The sequence below is a fragment of the Jaculus jaculus genome, chromosome 12 (genome assembly GCF_020740685.1).
Source record: "Jaculus jaculus isolate mJacJac1 chromosome 12, mJacJac1.mat.Y.cur, whole genome shotgun sequence".
In the NCBI taxonomy this organism is placed as follows: domain Eukaryota; kingdom Metazoa; phylum Chordata; class Mammalia; order Rodentia; family Dipodidae; genus Jaculus; species Jaculus jaculus.
The window spans coordinates 5,341,338-5,358,276 of record NC_059113.1 but is presented as its reverse complement, the minus strand read 5'-3'; the positions used below and the strand labels follow the sequence as shown (position 1 = coordinate 5,358,276).

General features: G+C 49.8%; 1 protein-coding gene and 1 non-coding gene across 12 annotated transcripts in view; both read left to right on the top strand.

Moving 5' to 3' along the window:
• Window positions 1-16,939, top strand: part of LOC101607881 (chromodomain-helicase-DNA-binding protein 3) — a 60,803-nt gene that overhangs the window by 39,899 nt on the left and 3,965 nt on the right. For 3 of the 11 annotated variants that reach the window (XM_045130667.1, XM_045130665.1, XM_045130671.1), the window contains exons 11-39: window positions 71-264; window positions 558-791; window positions 946-1,149; window positions 1,791-2,002; window positions 3,283-3,414; window positions 3,747-3,846; window positions 4,247-4,438; window positions 4,586-4,786; window positions 5,315-5,452; window positions 6,220-6,341; window positions 6,493-6,666; window positions 6,793-6,934; window positions 7,104-7,235; window positions 8,468-8,585; window positions 8,795-8,919; window positions 9,074-9,305; window positions 9,551-9,717; window positions 10,465-10,642; window positions 11,019-11,084; window positions 12,058-12,143; window positions 12,507-12,640; window positions 13,189-13,333; window positions 13,500-13,662; window positions 14,689-14,810; window positions 14,908-15,043; window positions 15,156-15,257; window positions 15,438-15,569; window positions 16,261-16,369; window positions 16,536-16,668. In XM_045130667.1, coding sequence (XP_044986602.1) covers window positions 71-264; window positions 558-791; window positions 946-1,149; window positions 1,791-2,002; window positions 3,283-3,414; window positions 3,747-3,846; window positions 4,247-4,438; window positions 4,586-4,786; window positions 5,315-5,452; window positions 6,220-6,341; window positions 6,493-6,666; window positions 6,793-6,934; window positions 7,104-7,235; window positions 8,468-8,585; window positions 8,795-8,919; window positions 9,074-9,305; window positions 9,551-9,717; window positions 10,465-10,642; window positions 11,019-11,084; window positions 12,058-12,143; window positions 12,507-12,640; window positions 13,189-13,333; window positions 13,500-13,662; window positions 14,689-14,810; window positions 14,908-15,043; window positions 15,156-15,257; window positions 15,438-15,569; window positions 16,261-16,369; window positions 16,536-16,668 — 4,325 coding nt within the window. The remainder of the gene's footprint in view (window positions 1-70; window positions 265-557; window positions 792-945; window positions 1,150-1,790; window positions 2,003-3,282; window positions 3,415-3,746; window positions 3,847-4,246; window positions 4,439-4,585; window positions 4,787-5,314; window positions 5,453-6,219; window positions 6,342-6,492; window positions 6,667-6,792; window positions 6,935-7,103; window positions 7,236-8,467; window positions 8,586-8,794; window positions 8,920-9,073; window positions 9,306-9,550; window positions 9,718-10,464; window positions 10,643-11,018; window positions 11,085-12,057; window positions 12,144-12,506; window positions 12,641-13,188; window positions 13,334-13,499; window positions 13,663-14,688; window positions 14,811-14,907; window positions 15,044-15,155; window positions 15,258-15,437; window positions 15,570-16,260; window positions 16,370-16,535; window positions 16,669-16,939) is intronic. The other 8 variants (XM_045130666.1, XM_045130672.1, XM_045130674.1 and 5 more) reach the window with 4 other exon arrangements.
• Window positions 12,770-12,914, top strand: LOC123453944. The gene has a single exon (XR_006633109.1).

The following is a 16,939-nucleotide window of genomic DNA, read 5'->3' as shown; positions in this document are numbered from 1 at the left end:
TTCCCCTGAATCTTTTTCTTTTTCTCCTTGTCTTTCTTGTTCCCTTTGCCTTGACTGGGGTGTATGACAGTCTTGGGCTGTCCTGCAGTGGCCGGGGAGGAGGAGGTTGACGGCTACGAGACGGATCACCAGGATTACTGTGAGGTGTGCCAGCAGGGTGGGGAGATTATTCTGTGTGACACCTGCCCTCGTGCCTACCACCTCGTCTGCCTTGATCCTGAGCTTGACCGAGCTCCTGAGGGCAAATGGAGCTGCCCCCACTGTGTGAGTACCCAGTGCCCTCCAGGACCCGCCTGTGCCTTTCCTGCTCACTTTTATCCCACCTCTAGGGGCCTGAGCCTCTCAGTAGCAGGTATTCCATGTTGTCCCGATGCTGGTTGGGTCCTTTCCCCCAACCCTTTGTGCCCAGAGTTAGTTAATATCTTTGAAAAATGGAATGTCCTGTTCCTAAGTCCACCAGCGTTCTCTGCATTTCTTGGTTTCAGACATCTCGTCTTTGCCTTCAGCCTTGCAGTCTCTCTCTTTATCTCATTTCTTCCATCTATCTCTGTCTTCAGGAGAAGGAGGGGGTGCAGTGGGAGGCCAAGGAGGAGGAAGAAGAATATGAAGAGGAGGGAGAAGAAGAAGGAGAAAAGGAGGAAGAGGATGATCATATGGAGTATTGCCGTGTGTGCAAGGACGGTGGGGAGCTCCTGTGTTGTGATGCTTGCATCTCCTCCTACCACATCCACTGTCTGAACCCTCCCTTGCCTGACATCCCCAATGGTGAATGGCTGTGTCCACGATGCACAGTGAGTGGAACCACTTTCTCAGTGTTTGCCATCAGGCCCCACCCTTTCCCCCATTTCTCTCTCTGCCCTCCACCCCGTGTGACACCTTTGCCCTCCTACCTAACAAGAGGCTCTTTATGCCTTTCCCCCTTTCTCTTACATGTCTATCCTGAAGTGTCCTGTGCTAAAGGGTCGTGTTCAGAAAATCCTGCATTGGCGGTGGGGAGAGCCACCTGTGGCAATGCCAGCCCCACAACAGGCAGATGGAAATCCAGATGTTCCACCTCCCCGGCCTCTTCAGGGCAGATCCGAGCGAGAGTTCTTTGTCAAGTGGGTAGGACTTTCCTACTGGCACTGCTCCTGGGCCAAGGAGCTTCAGGTACAGAGGCCTCCTTCCCTCGGACCCCTGCTTGCTGCCGTTCCCTTTTCTCTGCACCCCTCTACTCTCCCCACTTTCCTTCACACCTCACACCTGTCTTACTTCCTTTGCTTCCATTTGTGGTTCTCTTTGTCTATTTTTCTATCTGGAGTTTTCTCTCTTTCCCTTAACTTCTCCTGCCTTTTCTTTTCCATGTTTTAACAATCTCTCTAGTGTTAAAAATCTCATTATTTCCCTCTTTTCCTCCTTACTGCCCCACCCAGACCCTGTTCTCTGATTCTATTCTATCACATTTACTTATTTTCTTGGTTTAGTGGGGTTTTTTGTTTTTGTTTTCTGTTTGTTTGTTTTTGGAGGTAAGGTCTCACTCTAGCCTAAGCTAACCTGCAATTTAACCTGCAATTTATGTAGTCTCAGGGTGGCTTCTAACTCATGGCGATCCTCCTATCTCTGCCTTTCAAGTGCTAGGATTAAAGGTGTGTACCACCATGCCTGGCCTGTTTGGTTTTTTATTGCTGATTCTCATCGATCCCCTTTCAAAATTCCCTTTTCCTATTCTGTACACATGGCTAGCCTTTTTCTCTTCTCCCTTTACCTTCTGGATTTTGAGACTGTCTTTGCCCCCTCCCCCGTCCCATTAGCTGGAAATCTTCCACTTGGTAATGTACCGAAACTACCAGCGGAAGAATGACATGGACGAGCCCCCTCCCCTGGACTACGGCTCGGGTGAGGATGACGGGAAGAGTGACAAGCGCAAGGTAAAAGATCCACACTACGCAGAAATGGAGGAGAAGTACTACCGTTTTGGCATCAAGCCAGAGTGGATGACTGTCCACCGTATCATCAACCACAGGCGAGTTCTGCTCTGAGAAAGGCCCACCTGGACTGTGACATGGTTCTCACTGTGACAGTGGCTTTATGTTAATCAAGTGATCAATCAAAATTTGATGACTCTTGCCCAGCATGGTGGCACATGTTTTTAATCCCAGCACTCGGGAGGCAGAGGTAGGAGGATCTCTGTGAGTTCAAGGCCACCCTGAGACTACACAGTGAATTCCAGGTCAGCCTGGGCTAGAGTGAGACCCTACCTCAAAAAAAAAAAAAAAAAAAAGAAAGAAAAAAAAAATTGATGGCTTGTTGCTGTTCCAGCCCTTCCAGCCTTGCTTCTCCCAGGAGTCCTGAAGAAACCAGGTGGAAAGCCCAGCCCAACATCTTCGTTTGTCCTTGCCACCTCTAATTTTTAATAGCATAGATCTAGGGATGGGGGCATGAAATCAAAACATGAGATACATGATTCAACCAGACCAGGGTTTTGAGTATTTCTTTCCTCATGGTACTTAATACTGTCTAACATTAGCATTGTGTGTGGTTGTGTGTTGGGTATATGGATATACATCAGTAGTATATGTATATGGTCTGTGTATATATCAGTATAGTTACTGCCTTCCTCAGCAAAGGTGGCTCTTTGAGCAGATAGAGACGCTTTTCTGTTCACTCACTTCTGAGCCTAGTGCCTGGAGCCATGTCTGTCTCCTGTTAGGCGCTCAGCACATGCTGACAAGGTGAGTAACTGCCCTTGTGGGGCTCTTCAGAGATGTTCCGAGATAGCTGACTTTTAGACACCACTCTGAAAAGGTTAGAATAGTATTTTTGTTAAGGTGACAGATGCTATGTTGATGGGCCTGTGTTTATCAGGACTTAAAAAATATATGTCTTATTTATTTATTTATGAGAGGGAGGGCAGATAGACAGAGAATGGGCACATTAGGACCTCCATCCACTGCAGATGAGCTCCAGATACATGTACCACCTTGTGCATCTGGCTTACATGGGCACTGGGGAATCAAACCTGGGTCCTTAGGGCTTCGCAGGCAAGTGCCTTAACTGCTAAGCCATTATTTTATCTCTTATCAGGACTTTTTTGGGGGGTGTTTACAAGGCAGGGGGGGTCTTGCTCTAGCTCAGGCTGACATGGAATTCACTATGTAGTCTCGGGCTGGCCTCGAACTCACAGCAATCCTCCTACCCCTGCCTCTCAAATGCTGGGATCAAAGGTGTGTGCCACCACGCCTGGCTTTTATCAAGACTTTTTGCTATACTATTATCCTTTTCTTCTTGCCTCCTTCCCCACAGTATGGATAAAAAGGGGAATTACCACTATCTTGTGAAATGGAGGGACTTGCCTTATGACCAGTCTACGTGGGAAGAAGATGAAATGAACATCCCTGAATATGAAGATCATAAGCAAAGCTACTGGAGACATCGGTGAGGCGGCCAGGACGTGGAGTAGAGGGAGTCTGAGGGTGGAACATGAAAGACAGACTTAAGCAAGGTTTACCCAGTGGAATCCTGTAGGGTTGTTTGGGTGGAGTTAATAGAGAAGAAGCTTAAGGGACTGAAATAAGATCTGGCCTGCCAAATGGGTTAGAAGATGCCTGGGAGAGGAGGCTTTCATCCAGTGCTTAGAATAAAAAGCTTGGAAGAAAGAAAATTCGAAAGCGTCTTGGTTCTAGACAGAGGGAAGAAGGTGTGAAATGGATTTAGAATAATGAGAGGGTTCCAAGGATTATGCCTCACTAGGACCCACTCTTTTTCAGAGAGCTAATTATGGGGGAGGACCCTGCCCAGCCCCGCAAATACAAGAAGAAAAGGAAGGAGCTCCAGGGTGATGGGCCTCCAGGTTCTCCTACTAATGACGTAAGTCCTCTTTCTCCTGTCTCTGGATCTGTGGTGACAAGTGATTTTCCCTGGAGCTATCAGCAAACTTCCAGCAGCCTTTTTGGACCATAGCACGTCTCTCGTCACTCAGCCTTGTTCCTAGACTGGCTAGAGATTTGGACACAGGACTGAGAGAGCTACAAACAGGTGGCACTCCAGTGGGGTTCTTTGGCCACCTAGTCCTTCCCAGTGGCGCTGCTGGGTATTGTTTGAAGCACTGAAGGGAAGGGACTGAAGACTAGAACTCTCATGACTCAGGCTATGGAGGAGGGAATTGTAACCCAACCTGATGCCAGTGTCAAGGAGGGGGCGAAAGAAGACCAGGAGCAGAAGAGCCCTTAGCTGTTTCCTTGAGCTCTCTGACATCTTAACCTTGCAGCCTACAGTGAAATATGAGACTCAGCCACGGTTCATCACAGCCACAGGAGGCACACTGCACATGTACCAGCTGGAAGGGCTGAATTGGCTGCGCTTCTCGTGGGCCCAGGGCACTGACACGATTTTGGCTGATGAGATGGGGCTGGGCAAGACCATCCAAACCATTGTCTTCCTGTACTCTCTCTATAAGGAGGTACGTGCTGGGTTCTAGAGTCCTGGGATGGTTGGCCTAGCAGAGGCCTGGTCTAGCCTGGGGTGGGAGGATCAGAGGTAGAGCAGGCAGCCACTGGGATACACGTCATTGAGCCAGAACTAATGAAACTCCACTTTTGACCTCCAGGGCCACACAAAAGGTCCCTTCCTGGTGAGTGCCCCCCTCTCTACCATCATTAACTGGGAGCGGGAGTTCCAGATGTGGGCACCCAAGTTCTATGTGGTCACATACACGGGTGACAAGGACAGCCGGGCCATTATTCGAGAGAATGAGTTCTCCTTTGAAGATAATGCCATCAAAGGTGGAAAGAAAGCTTTTAAGATGAAGGTGAGCCCCTCTATCACATATGTTTTTAAAACCCTTAGATCTGTCTCTCTCTCTCTCTCTTTTTTTTTTTTTTGTGGTTTTTTGTTTTGTTTTGTCAAGGTAGCCCAGGCTGACCTGGCATTGACTCTGTAGTCCTAGGCTGGCCTTGAACTAAAAACAATCCTCCTGCCTCTGCCTCCCAAGTATTGCAATTAAAAGCATGCACCACCGTGCCTGGCCAGATCATGTCTTTGCCTGAATTAGAGATTTGGTTCCTCTACTCCTCACTCACTCTTCCTCCTCCTCTTGTCCGTGAGCCTGCACACTCCATAGTAGGTTCTCCCAGGGGCGTGTGTAGATCTGCCAGCTGGACATGTCAGTGGAAATTGGGGCTGTAGTCAGTGACCCTGCTTGGAATTGGAGTTGGAAGACAGAATAAGTGGCTCCCCTAGGGAATCACAGTCAAGAAAGAAGTCTGGATGGAGAACAGGGCCCGGAGGTGAAGGTGTGGCAGTGTCGGGTGGTGACAGGTCCCTGTTGTGTTGGCAGAGGGAGGCGCAGGTGAAGTTCCACGTCCTCCTGACATCATATGAGCTGATCACCATTGACCAGGCAGCGCTCGGCTCCATCCGCTGGGCCTGCCTTGTGGTGGATGAAGCCCATCGACTCAAGAATAACCAGTCCAAGGTGAGTGAGCTTGCTGGACCTGAGAAAGTTGAGTCTCTGAACTCCCACCCGTTCTTATCCTTAAACAAACAAAAGGCTAGTTGCTAGTTTGGGGGACTTCAGTTTTGGGAACTTTTTTTTTCTTTCAGTTTTTTGAGGTAGGGTCTCTTTAGCCCAGGCTGAATTCACTATGTAGTCTCAGGGTGGCCTTGAACTCATGGTGATCTGATCTTCCTGCCTTTGCCTCCCGAGTGCTGGAATTAAAGGTGTGTGCCACCACTCCGGGCTGCTTTGTTTTTCAAGATAGGGTCTCACTCTAGCCCAGGCTGACCTGGAATTCACAATGTAGTCTCAGGGTGGCCTTGAACTCTTGGCAATCCTCCTATCTCTGCCTCTCAAGTGCTTGGGAACTCCTGGTTTGGGAACTTTTTGCAGTTTTGGATAAAGAGTTCCTGGGAAAAAGCAAGGTGTACTGGCACATGCCTTTAATCCCAGCACTTGAGAGGCAGAGGTAGGAGAGTTCAAGGCCACCCTAAGACTACATAGTGAAATTCAAGTCATTCTGGGATAGAGTGAGACCCTACCTGAAGAAAAAAGAAAAATAACAGAGTTCCTGGGAATGTGTGGAGAAGGGTCCATGCTAGAGAAAGGAAAGGACTAAGGATTCGGAGCTTTTGATCCTGAGGGAAATTGGAGCTTAGAAGCTAAGGGAAGAAAAAGGTTGATGTGTGGGCCAACTGCTTGTTATTGATAAACCCTTTGTCCTGCTGTCTTGCCCCATTTTCTAGTTTTTCAGGGTCCTTAATGGCTACAAGATAGATCATAAATTATTGCTGACAGGAACCCCGCTGCAGAATAATCTGGAGGAGCTCTTCCACCTTCTGAACTTCCTTACCCCAGAGAGGTTCAAGTAAGTGGCTCACTAAGGGCGGTCTGCAGAGAGGAGCGGCATGGCATGCAGAGTTGCCAGTGGGAGAGAGATCTAAGGGAAAAACAGAGCCTTGGATTGGGGCAGAGAATCTGACAGCTTTTGTGTCCCCTTGTCTGCTCCCATCTGGTAGCAACTTGGAGGGCTTCCTGGAAGAGTTTGCTGACATATCCAAAGAAGACCAGATTAAGAAACTGCATGACTTGCTGGGGCCACACATGTTGCGGAGGCTCAAGGCGGATGTCTTCAAGAACATGCCAGCTAAGACAGAGCTCATTGTTCGAGTGGAGCTGAGCCCCATGCAGAAGTGAGATGTGGAGCAAGCTTTCTAGGGGTTGGAGATTTGGTGGCATGTTTCCAAGAGCTGACGACCCAGTGGAATATAAGGGCATCCTTTATTGTAACTCTTACACGTCTCTACTCTGGCCTTCAGGAAATATTACAAGTACATCCTGACTCGAAATTTTGAGGCTTTGAATTCACGAGGCGGTGGGAACCAAGTGTCACTACTTAACATCATGATGGACCTTAAGAAGTGCTGCAATCACCCGTACCTCTTTCCTGTGGCTGCTATGGTAGGTACAAAGAGCGTCTTTGGAAACCCTGGGGGCTGTGTAGAGCAAAGGGTTGGAGCTGGGCTAGAGGGTTATTGGAAGCGTAGGAATTTGGAAGGTGTGAAGCTGGTTGCTAGGCACAGTACTATTAAGGGGTGTGCTTTCTAACCCTCCTCTCCTTCCTGATCAGGAATCCCCGAAGCTCCCCAGTGGAGCATATGAGGGTGGGGCACTTATTAAGTCCTCGGGGAAGCTCATGCTGCTGCAGAAGATGCTACGGAAGCTGAAGGAACAAGGACACAGAGTGCTCGTCTTCTCACAGGTGGCCCGCTCCTCCTCCTCTTTCTAGCTCCCACCTTCGGTTACAGCCGGACTGTCACTTACCGTCTCTTCAGTGGCTGCTCCGGGATGATTGATTGGGAGGGAGGTCCCGTCCATAAGTGTGTCTGACACAGGCGGGCGAGGTCACAGTCCCAGTTGAAGGCTGAGGCAAATCTGAGGCCAGTCCAAACATGTGGGACCCTGCTTCAAACTAACAAAAACAGCCAGGTGTGGTGGCGCACACCTTTAATCTCAGCACTTGGGAGGTAGAGGTAGGTTGATTGCCAGGAGTTTAAGGCCACCCTGAGACTACGTAATGAATTCCAGGTCAGCCTACCTTGAAAAACCAAAACCAAAAAAAAAAAAAAAAAGCAACCCAAAAAACAGGTTGGAAGCTGGAGGTATGGTTCATTGGCAGAGCATTTGCCTAGCATATATGAATATATGAAGCCCTGGATTCAACCCCAGCACTGCATGGGGTGGGAGGTGTCTGGTATAGCTGCTTTATTTTTGGCCTCTGATTCCTGTGCCTGTGGCTTTCAGAAGTTGTAGTCTATCTTTTTTAGCTAGATTGGGGCTGGTGAGGCCTCTAGAGGAAACTCACTGGTGAGTGCAGGTGGGGACAGGCCCCTTAGAACTCTGATGAAAGATATACTCCCATTTCCAAGGAAACTGCACAAGGTTTTACCAGTTCTATACAGTCTCAGAGGGTTCATAGAATTTCTGCAGACTTTTGGTGGATCTTTTAAAATTTTATTTTATTATTTAATATTTTCATAATTATAGACAATAAATCATAATTCCTCCCCTCACTTTCCCCTTTACAACTCTATTCTTCATCATATCCCCTCTCCCTCTCTTTTTGTGAATCTGTAAGAACCACTTATTGCCTTACAAGAAAATGATTCTTTTGTTTGTTTGTTTGAGGTAGTTATCTTGCTCTAACCCAGCTGACCTGGAAATCACTATGTAGTCTCAGGGTGGCCTTGAACTCACAGCAACCCTCCTATCTCTGCCTCCCAAGTGTTAGGATGAAAGGCGTGCACCACCAATCCCAGCTAAGAAAATGATCTTCAAATCAAGATAGTATGGCAGGAATGTGGGACAATGAGGAGCTGGGCACTGGTGGAGCTTCAGATAGACTGGAGTCCAAGTGTGGGGCTGGGCGGAGTCTGAAGAGATGACTCGCCGCTGGTCTGGCATTTCAGTCTACTTTCTCTTCCCGCGCTCCAGATGACCAAGATGCTGGACTTGCTGGAAGACTTCTTGGACTATGAGGGCTACAAGTACGAACGCATTGATGGTGGCATCACTGGTGCACTGAGGCAGGAGGCAATTGATCGATTTAATGGTGAGCAGGAGATGCTTTACTTGTGATGGGCACGGAAGGCCTGAAAAATCTGTGCCAGGTTCCTAGCATGGGAGGTGGCAAGGGGATGCTGGAAACCTAGGGCCCCTCGAGTTGGGGTCATGGTGATTTGTAGTCAGAGAGCACCTAGCAGCAGAGGGGCAGAGTTGTCTAGTACAGGAAAAACACAGCTTCTGATTCTCACTTCCTAGCTCCTGGGGCCCAACAATTCTGCTTCCTCCTGTCTACTCGAGCTGGGGGCCTAGGCATCAACCTGGCCACTGCTGATACCGTCATCATCTTTGATTCTGACTGGAACCCCCATAATGACATCCAGGTGGGAACCTGCATACTAGAACCTCTTTACCATTCAGCAAGGAGAAATAGGTCCATGGAGGGGGATGCCTTGCTCAGTGGTAGCTCTTGGGTGGGGGTAAAGAAGGCTTTTCTCTAGCTTTTTTGGCTGACCCCACTTTCTCCACCCCTTATAGGCCTTCAGCAGAGCTCATCGGATTGGCCAGGCCAACAAAGTGATGATTTACCGGTTTGTGACCCGTGCATCTGTGGAAGAACGAATCACCCAGGTGGCCAAGAGGAAGATGATGCTGACGCACCTGGTGGTGCGGCCCGGGCTGGGCTCCAAGGCCGGCTCCATGTCCAAGCAGGAGCTGGACGACATCCTCAAGTTCGGTACCGAGGAGCTGTTCAAGGATGAAAATGAAGGTGAGAATCTTTTGTGCAGTTCCTTGAAGGTGGCTCCTGCTCTCCCCTGAGAAGAAATACACTCTTCTGTGCAGCATGTGAGAGAAGAAACATCTCTCCAGTACTCCTGAAAGGGCTGGCCACCATGCAAATGAACCCCTGGACATGGGCTGTCAGGGACCAAGGCCCCCCTCGAGGGCCCCGTGTGAAGTGTGCCTGAGCTCCTGGTAGAACCTCCAGGTCCCTTTGTTCCTTGTCGCTGCCAGGGGAGAATAAGGAGGAGGACAGCAGTGTGATCCACTATGACAACGAAGCCATCACTCGGCTGCTGGACCGTAATCAGGATGCCACTGAGGACACTGATGTGCAGAACATGAATGAATACCTCAGTTCCTTCAAGGTGGCACAGTATGTTGTCAGAGAAGAAGACAAGGTGAGATGCTTTGAGACAGATGTCATCTTTCCAAGTCTTGTTTTGTTCTTATCCATGTCCCCAGCAAAGAGCAATAGTGGACCTCAAGAAATTTCTCATCTTATAGATGAGACTGGACTTTGGAGACAGGCCTAGGCACATTAAGTTCTGGTAATCAGAGTACCTTCTAAGTCACTATGGGAGGAGGGTAGAGGGGGTAAAGGAGAGCATAAATGAGAAAGGAAAGGTTCATGGTAGGGGGAGGTAATGAGAGAAATGTCCAGAAACTTGATGTAACCCAAGAAAGATGATCAAGAAGTGGTGAACAAAATTGGCTAAGGCAGGAAAACAAATATTTTGTTTCCTTTTTTCGTTTCTTTCTGTGGGATATGTGTGCATGTGTGTTTGTGTGTGCACATGTATATGGGCACACACACATGTGGAGGCCGCACATTGATACCCAGAATCTTTCTCAATCGCGTCCTATCTTATTTACTGAGACAAGGTCTCACTTGAGCTGGGGCTTGCCAGTTCCCCTGGTTTGGCTAGGCGGTTACCCAGGGCCCCTGGCTCTGCCTCCTGAGTTTGGGATTGCAGGTGGGCCACCACGCCTGCACAATATTGACCTGTGTGCTGGGGATCTGAAGTCTGACCCTCACATTTTATGCACTGAGCCATCTCCCTTGCCTGAGAGCAGAGCTTTTTTGACCACAGCCAAAGGCGTGGCAATGAGCACAGCGGCCAGCCAGCACTCTGCTTGCCCTTTAGATTGAGGAGATTGAGCGAGAGATCATCAAGCAGGAGGAGAACGTGGATCCAGACTACTGGGAAAAGCTGCTGAGGCACCACTATGAGCAGCAGCAGGAAGACCTAGCCCGGAACCTAGGCAAAGGAAAGCGGGTTCGAAAGCAGGTTAACTACAATGATGCTGCTCAGGAGGACCAAGGTGAGGACTGCCCTGGACACAGGCGATGAGAAGGGAAGATGTGATGAGTAGGGATCCGGAGACCAGGGCTATTTAGAAGGAAAGGAGGGTGGATCAGAGTGGCTTTGCAGGTGGCGTAACAATCTAGGGTTGCAGAGGGACCCTGTGAGCACCCAGAGTACCGTTGCTTCGTAGCTTCGGCAGGAGTCAGCATGGCAGAGCAGGGAGCGCCTAGAGACTGCAGGTGGCAGTTCATACAGATGGTCAGGGCACATGAGCCATTGTCCTCGGAGGAGGGTCAAGGAGGTGGAGGGGAGGAGGCTCCCCGAGGAGCAGTGCAGGTGGCAGGGTCCCCCGGGGCTCACCCAGTAGTCACTGCTGCCCTCTACCCTCACAGATAACCAGTCGGAGTACTCGGTGGGGTCCGAGGAAGAGGACGAAGACTTTGACGAGCGTCCTGAAGGTGCCGTCTGTTCCTGCTTTGCTTTCCCAGCTCTTTCCATTGCACTTCCTGATGTTTTATTTTTTATTTTATTTTATGGCCATGAGTTCGAGGCCATCCTGAGACCCTAACCCGAAAAACCAAAAAAAGAAAAAGGAAGGGAGAAAAAATCCTAAAGATTGCAAATGGAAGGGAAGAGATGCCCACAACCTCCTCACTGTTAAGATTTGGAGCACATAACCATGTAGGGTTAGCTAGATGCTCTCAGATCAAAAAAAGGCACCCAGCCGGGTGTGGTGGTACACACCTTTATCCCAGTACTCGGAAGGCAGAGGTAGGAGGATTGCCATGAGTTTGAGGCCATCCTGAGACTACATAGTGAATTCCAGGTTGGCCTGGGCTAGAGCAAGACCCTACCTTGGAAAACCAAACTACAAAACAAAACACAAAAAAGGTACCCGGTTGTGGTGGGACATGCCTGTAGTCCCAGCTACTCAGAAAGTTTAGGAATGAGGATTACTTGAGTCAAGGTGTTTAAGGCCAGCCTGGGCAATGCAGACCTTGTCTAGTAAAAATTAAAAAAAATTTAAAAAAAAGGAAGAAGATTGCATCATTTTACCTTCCCACTGGCAGTCAATTTTTTTTTTTTTTTTTTTTTGAAGGTAGGGTCTCACTCTAGCCCAGGCTGACCTGAAATTCACTATGTAGTCTTAGGCTGGCCTTGAACTCACAGCAATCCTCCTACCTCTGCTTCCTGAATGCTGGGGTTAAAGGTATGTGCCACCATGTCCAGATGTGTCAAATAAAATATTTGCTATTAATTTTTAAATATGACTTCTTTCAGACTTTCTGAGTTAGTAGTGCTGAAAGTGCTTGAAAGAAAATCAGAAGCAAACATGATTTGAGCTATTCTTGTGTTCTTATGGATATGGACAAGGACTGAGGCTCAGAGGAGGTGGTGGATATACTAACTAGTGTTCACCCTCTCCTGTAGGGCGTCGGCAGTCTAAGAGGCAGCTCCGAAACGAAAAAGACAAGCCTCTGCCTCCATTGCTGGCTCGAGTTGGGGGGAACATTGAGGTAAGATTTGGGCCCAGACCCATGTGTTCTCTAGAGAATGGTTGAGGTGATCATTGGATACTGAGGTCCAATATTTAAGATTTGTCCTTATGAGGGCTAGAAAGATGGCTTAGTAGTTTAAAGTGCCTATTTGCAAAGCCTAATGGGGTCCGATTCCCCACTGCCCATGTAAAGCCTGATGCAAAAGTGGTGTACGTGTCTGGAATTCATCTGCACTGGCAGGAGGCCCTGGTGTGCCCACACTCCCTCTCTTTCTGTCTGCCTCTTTCTCTGTCTTTGTCTCAAATAAACAGATACATAATGCTGGAAATAAATAAGATTTTCCCCTCATTCATAGCCCCTGCCTCCTTGTCCCACCCCCAGGTATTGGGATTCAATACCCGACAGCGAAAGGCCTTCCTTAACGCTGTGATGCGCTGGGGCATGCCTCCCCAGGATGCCTTCTCCACTCAGTGGCTGGTGCGGGACCTGAGGGGCAAGACTGAGAAGGAGTTTAAGTGAGTGTGTGGGACTTGGAAATGGGTTGGACAGGGAACGAAGAGCTTTGGGTGTTGCTTTCTTCCTTTGGCTGCCCGATGATGTGACCTTACTCAACTGATCACCACCTCCCTATTTTATGACACTCCGGGCTCAGTTTCCTGGGAGGTGGTCTCAGCCTACTCTGCCTCCCCTCAATAGAGCCTAGACTAGAAGGGCCAGGCCTTCTGCCTTTTGGGAGAGCGGAGAGGGTGTCAGAGGAAGCCTCACCTCGGCTGGCCTGGCCTCACATTGCCTTGGTCGTCATGACCTGGCAGAAGGAGCTGGTGAGCAGGATGAAGTGCTGACTGATGGGGCCTAGGATCAAAGTACTGTCCAGGAGATGCCAGGGACAGATGAGGCTGAGAAGCCAACAGCAGAGTTAGGATTGGGGGGGCTGTTGGGAGAGGCTCATGGGAGGAGCCCTGGAGGCACTTGGGTCATTCAGGAGTAATCGCTGTGTCTTCTTTGCCGCCCTGTACCTTTTCTGAGGCTTTGTAACCATCCTTTCTGCCCCCATGCCTTTTAGAGCCTATGTGTCTTTGTTCATGCGACACCTGTGTGAGCCTGGGGCAGACGGCTCTGAAACTTTTGCTGATGGAGTCCCTCGGGAGGGATTGAGTCGCCAGCAGGTGTTGACCCGCATTGGAGTCATGTCTCTCGTCAAGAAGAAGGTATCATTCTCTCCTCAACCAAGCGTCAGACTAACCACTTAGTCTCTGTCCTTCTGTCTCCCTTCCCTGAATTCTGGCTCAGGCTGGTGTGATATAGGGGGACCAAAGAGCTTCCTATGTGCCCAGTGCCTGGGGCTGACCCTGTCACTGCAACACTGTTCCTCAGGTGCAAGAGTTTGAGCACATCAATGGGCGCTGGTCAGTGCCGGAGCTGATGCCCGAGCCAAGTGCCGACTCCAAGCGCTCCTCCAGGGCCTCCTCTCCGACCAAAACGTCCCCCACCTCGCCTGAGGCTTCTGCGGCCAACAGTCCTTGCACCTCTAAACCGGGTAATTGGGAGTCAGGATGGCAGGAGAATCAGGTGCAGGGTGGGTAACCCTCTGCTTTCTTGCCTGTATTAAGCTGTTTGCATGATTATAATGAGGTACCTGAAGGTGAGCAACTTTATATCAAAAAATATGTTTATTTTGGCCAGGCATGGTGGCACATGCTGTTAGTCCCAGCACTTGGGAGTCAGAGGTAGGAGGATTGTTGAGTTCCAGGCCAGCCTGAGACTACATTGTGAATTCCAGGTCAGCCTGGGATAGAGTAAGACCCTACCTCAAAAAAACAAAAATAAATACTTTTAAAAAAGGGGGGTATTTTGGCCATGATTCTGAAGGTCTGAGGTCAAAGGACTGCACCTAGAGATGACCTCCTTGCTGACAGAATCCTGAGGTTGTGCCAGGATATCACAGCATGAAAGATGGAGTGTGCATATATATTCTGGTCTCCTAAAAATCACAGGATTCAGTTACAGGCCTTCAATCTTGATGACCTCATCAAATCCTTATTATGTCCCTGAAACCCACCTCTAGACACTGTAGTTGGCTTGTTCCTACCATCTTTTTATTTTCTGGGCGTGTAATATGGGGTGCATGTGTGGCATGCACATCCTGTGCACTTGCCTGTGGCAGGTGCTTTCACCCCTGGTGGCTGGGGTGACCACAGGGGTCATTAGGTATCCTACTCTTCTGCCTGTTCGTGCTTGAGGCAGAGTCTGTTACTGACCCTGGAGCTTGCCATTTTTCCCTGAGCCCTGGCGATTTGCCAGTCTCTTATTTCCCACGGACCTGGGGTTACAGACTGTGGCTATACTCAGCTGTTTATGTTGGTCCTGGGAATCAAACCCAAGTGGTCTCTCAGGCCTCCTCAGGCCCTCGGGCTTGCACAGGAAGTACTCTTAACTGCCGAGCCATCTCTCCAGCTCCAGTTTCTACCATCTTAACACCTCACCCTGGGCATTGAGTTTCAAGACATGAACCCTTGGAGAACACTTCGACTCTATCTGTATAACGCTGTGTCCTCACCCACAGCTACGCCCGCTCCAAGTGAGAAAGGAGATGGTATAAGATTGCCACTTGAGAAGGATGACACGGAAAACCCAGAGGAGAAGCCAGAAAAGAATAGCAGAATTGCAGAAAAGACGGAGACAGAGGTGTGTGTCACCTGGCTTCCTCTAAGAATGGAGGGGTCTTGGCAGCCATGTGTCTGGGAACCCTCTCCTTCATCTTGAGTGTGCTGTCTTTCACAAGGCTGATGCCCCCAGCCCAGCCCCATCACTGGGGGAGCGGCTAGAGCCAAGGAAGATTCCTCCAGAGGATGAAGTGCCAGGGGTGCCTGGAGAGATGGAGCCCGAGCCTGGGTACCGAGGGGACAGAGAGAAGTCAGGTGGGTGCATTGTCTTAGGAGTGGTGGGGGACTTGAATTTTGGAGTTCCTTCTTCTGGGGTAGGGGGATGAGGGTTACAGCCTCCCTTCCTGTCCCCTGTCCCCTCCCACAGCCACAGAGCCAACGCCAGGAGAAGGGGGGGAGGAGAAGCCGTTGGATGGACAGGAACACAGGGAAAAGCCGGAGGGGGAAGCAGGGGATTTGGGCAAGAGAGGTAACGGGTGGAAGGACTGGACACCCGGGTCCCTGAGGGGTCCAGGGAGGTGGATTCGGGGGAGTGCCTGGGTCTCGGGTGGGTAGCTGATGGAAGAGCCAGTTCAGTACATGTAGTAAGTAGTGTTGGGAGTTGGAAGGAGGCTGTCCTGAGGTGTGAGCTTTGCCTCATTTGGCCTAGCAGAAGATGTGAAAGGAGACCGGGAGCTTAGACCTGGGGCCCCTCGAGACGAGCCACGGTCTAATGGGCGTCGTGAAGAGAAGGCGGAGAAGCCGAGGTTCATGTTCAATATCGCCGATGGAGGCTTCACAGGTAGGAGAGTCCAGCTGCTGTCTGCTCCTCGCCGCCCATCCTCAGGGTTTTCGCTCTGCCTGAGGCACCTGCTGCGCCTATTCCCAAGTATCTTCCATGAAATGGTGCATGTTGACAATAATCCTTACTCTAAATCCTATGTATACTGCCTAATCCCATACTTGTCTCGAATATGAGCTTTTTATTTTTCTCTTCTTTTCTCTTTTTGAGGTAGGGTCTCACTCTAGCCCAGGCTGACCTGTAATTCACTGTGTCGTCTCAGGGTGGCCTTGAACTCATGGCAATCCCCCTACCACTGCCTTCCGAGTGCTGGGATTAAAGGCATGCACCACCACACCCAGCTTAATACAAGCTTTTTGTTTAAAAAAAAAAATGCTTTTTCAATTAGCGTACAAAGTTTTAAGTGTCATAACATTTTTCAAATGTACTTCATTCTGGCTGATTCTTCTTCCTTGCCTCCTCCATTCCCCTTGGCCCCTTTGTGGTGGTCTCTCTTTTTGTTTATGTGTGACTTTGTACCTTTCATTCCAGCCCTAACGTGAACATGTTCATAATTAATGTCGCTCATCCCTAACCTAGCCGTGACTCACCCACCTTTAGTATTAACATTCGCCTTCCCCTTGGCCCCTGCCTGTGGGGTGGACATGGTGCACAGGCCCTGATGCCGCTCTGTCTGCTGTCCTTGCTGCAGAGCTTCACACACTGTGGCAGAATGAGGAGCGGGCAGCCATCTCCTCGGGAAAGCTCAATGAGATCTGGCACCGAAGACATGACTATTGGCTTCTGGCTGGGATTGTCCTGTATCCTTTGGTACACGTAAAGACAGAAAGGTTCTTTCAACCAAGACAGTGGGAACTGTAAGAAGACAAACCCACAGGCAGGGAAGAGGAGACTTGCGCCAGAAAGAGCTGTTCACAGTCACGGCCGTGCTGTTAAATTCCTTGACAGCCCTTCCTTCCATTGCAGCCACGGCTACGCACGGTGGCAGGACATTCAGAACGATGCGCAGTTTGCCATTATCAATGAGCCATTTAAAACTGAAGCCAACAAGGGGAACTTTCTGGAGATGAAAAATAAATTCCTGGCCCGGAGGTTTAAGGTGGGGAAGCGGGGAGAAGAGTAGTGCTGAAGAGGGCTTGAGTCAGCAGTGGTCTAGAAGGAAGGTTGGCACCTGAGGGTTGAAGAGGGCTTGAGTCAGCAGTGGTCTAGAAGGAAGGTTGGCACCTGAGGGTCGAAGCAACACTAAGGCTGAGAACACCAGAGCAACTCCTCTCTTGAGGACTGTGGTCTGAATCTGGGTGGTGGGTGGCGTCACGCCCTGTGGAGCTGGAGGTGCTGGGGCCTGCAGTGAGGATGGGACTGGCACCTCC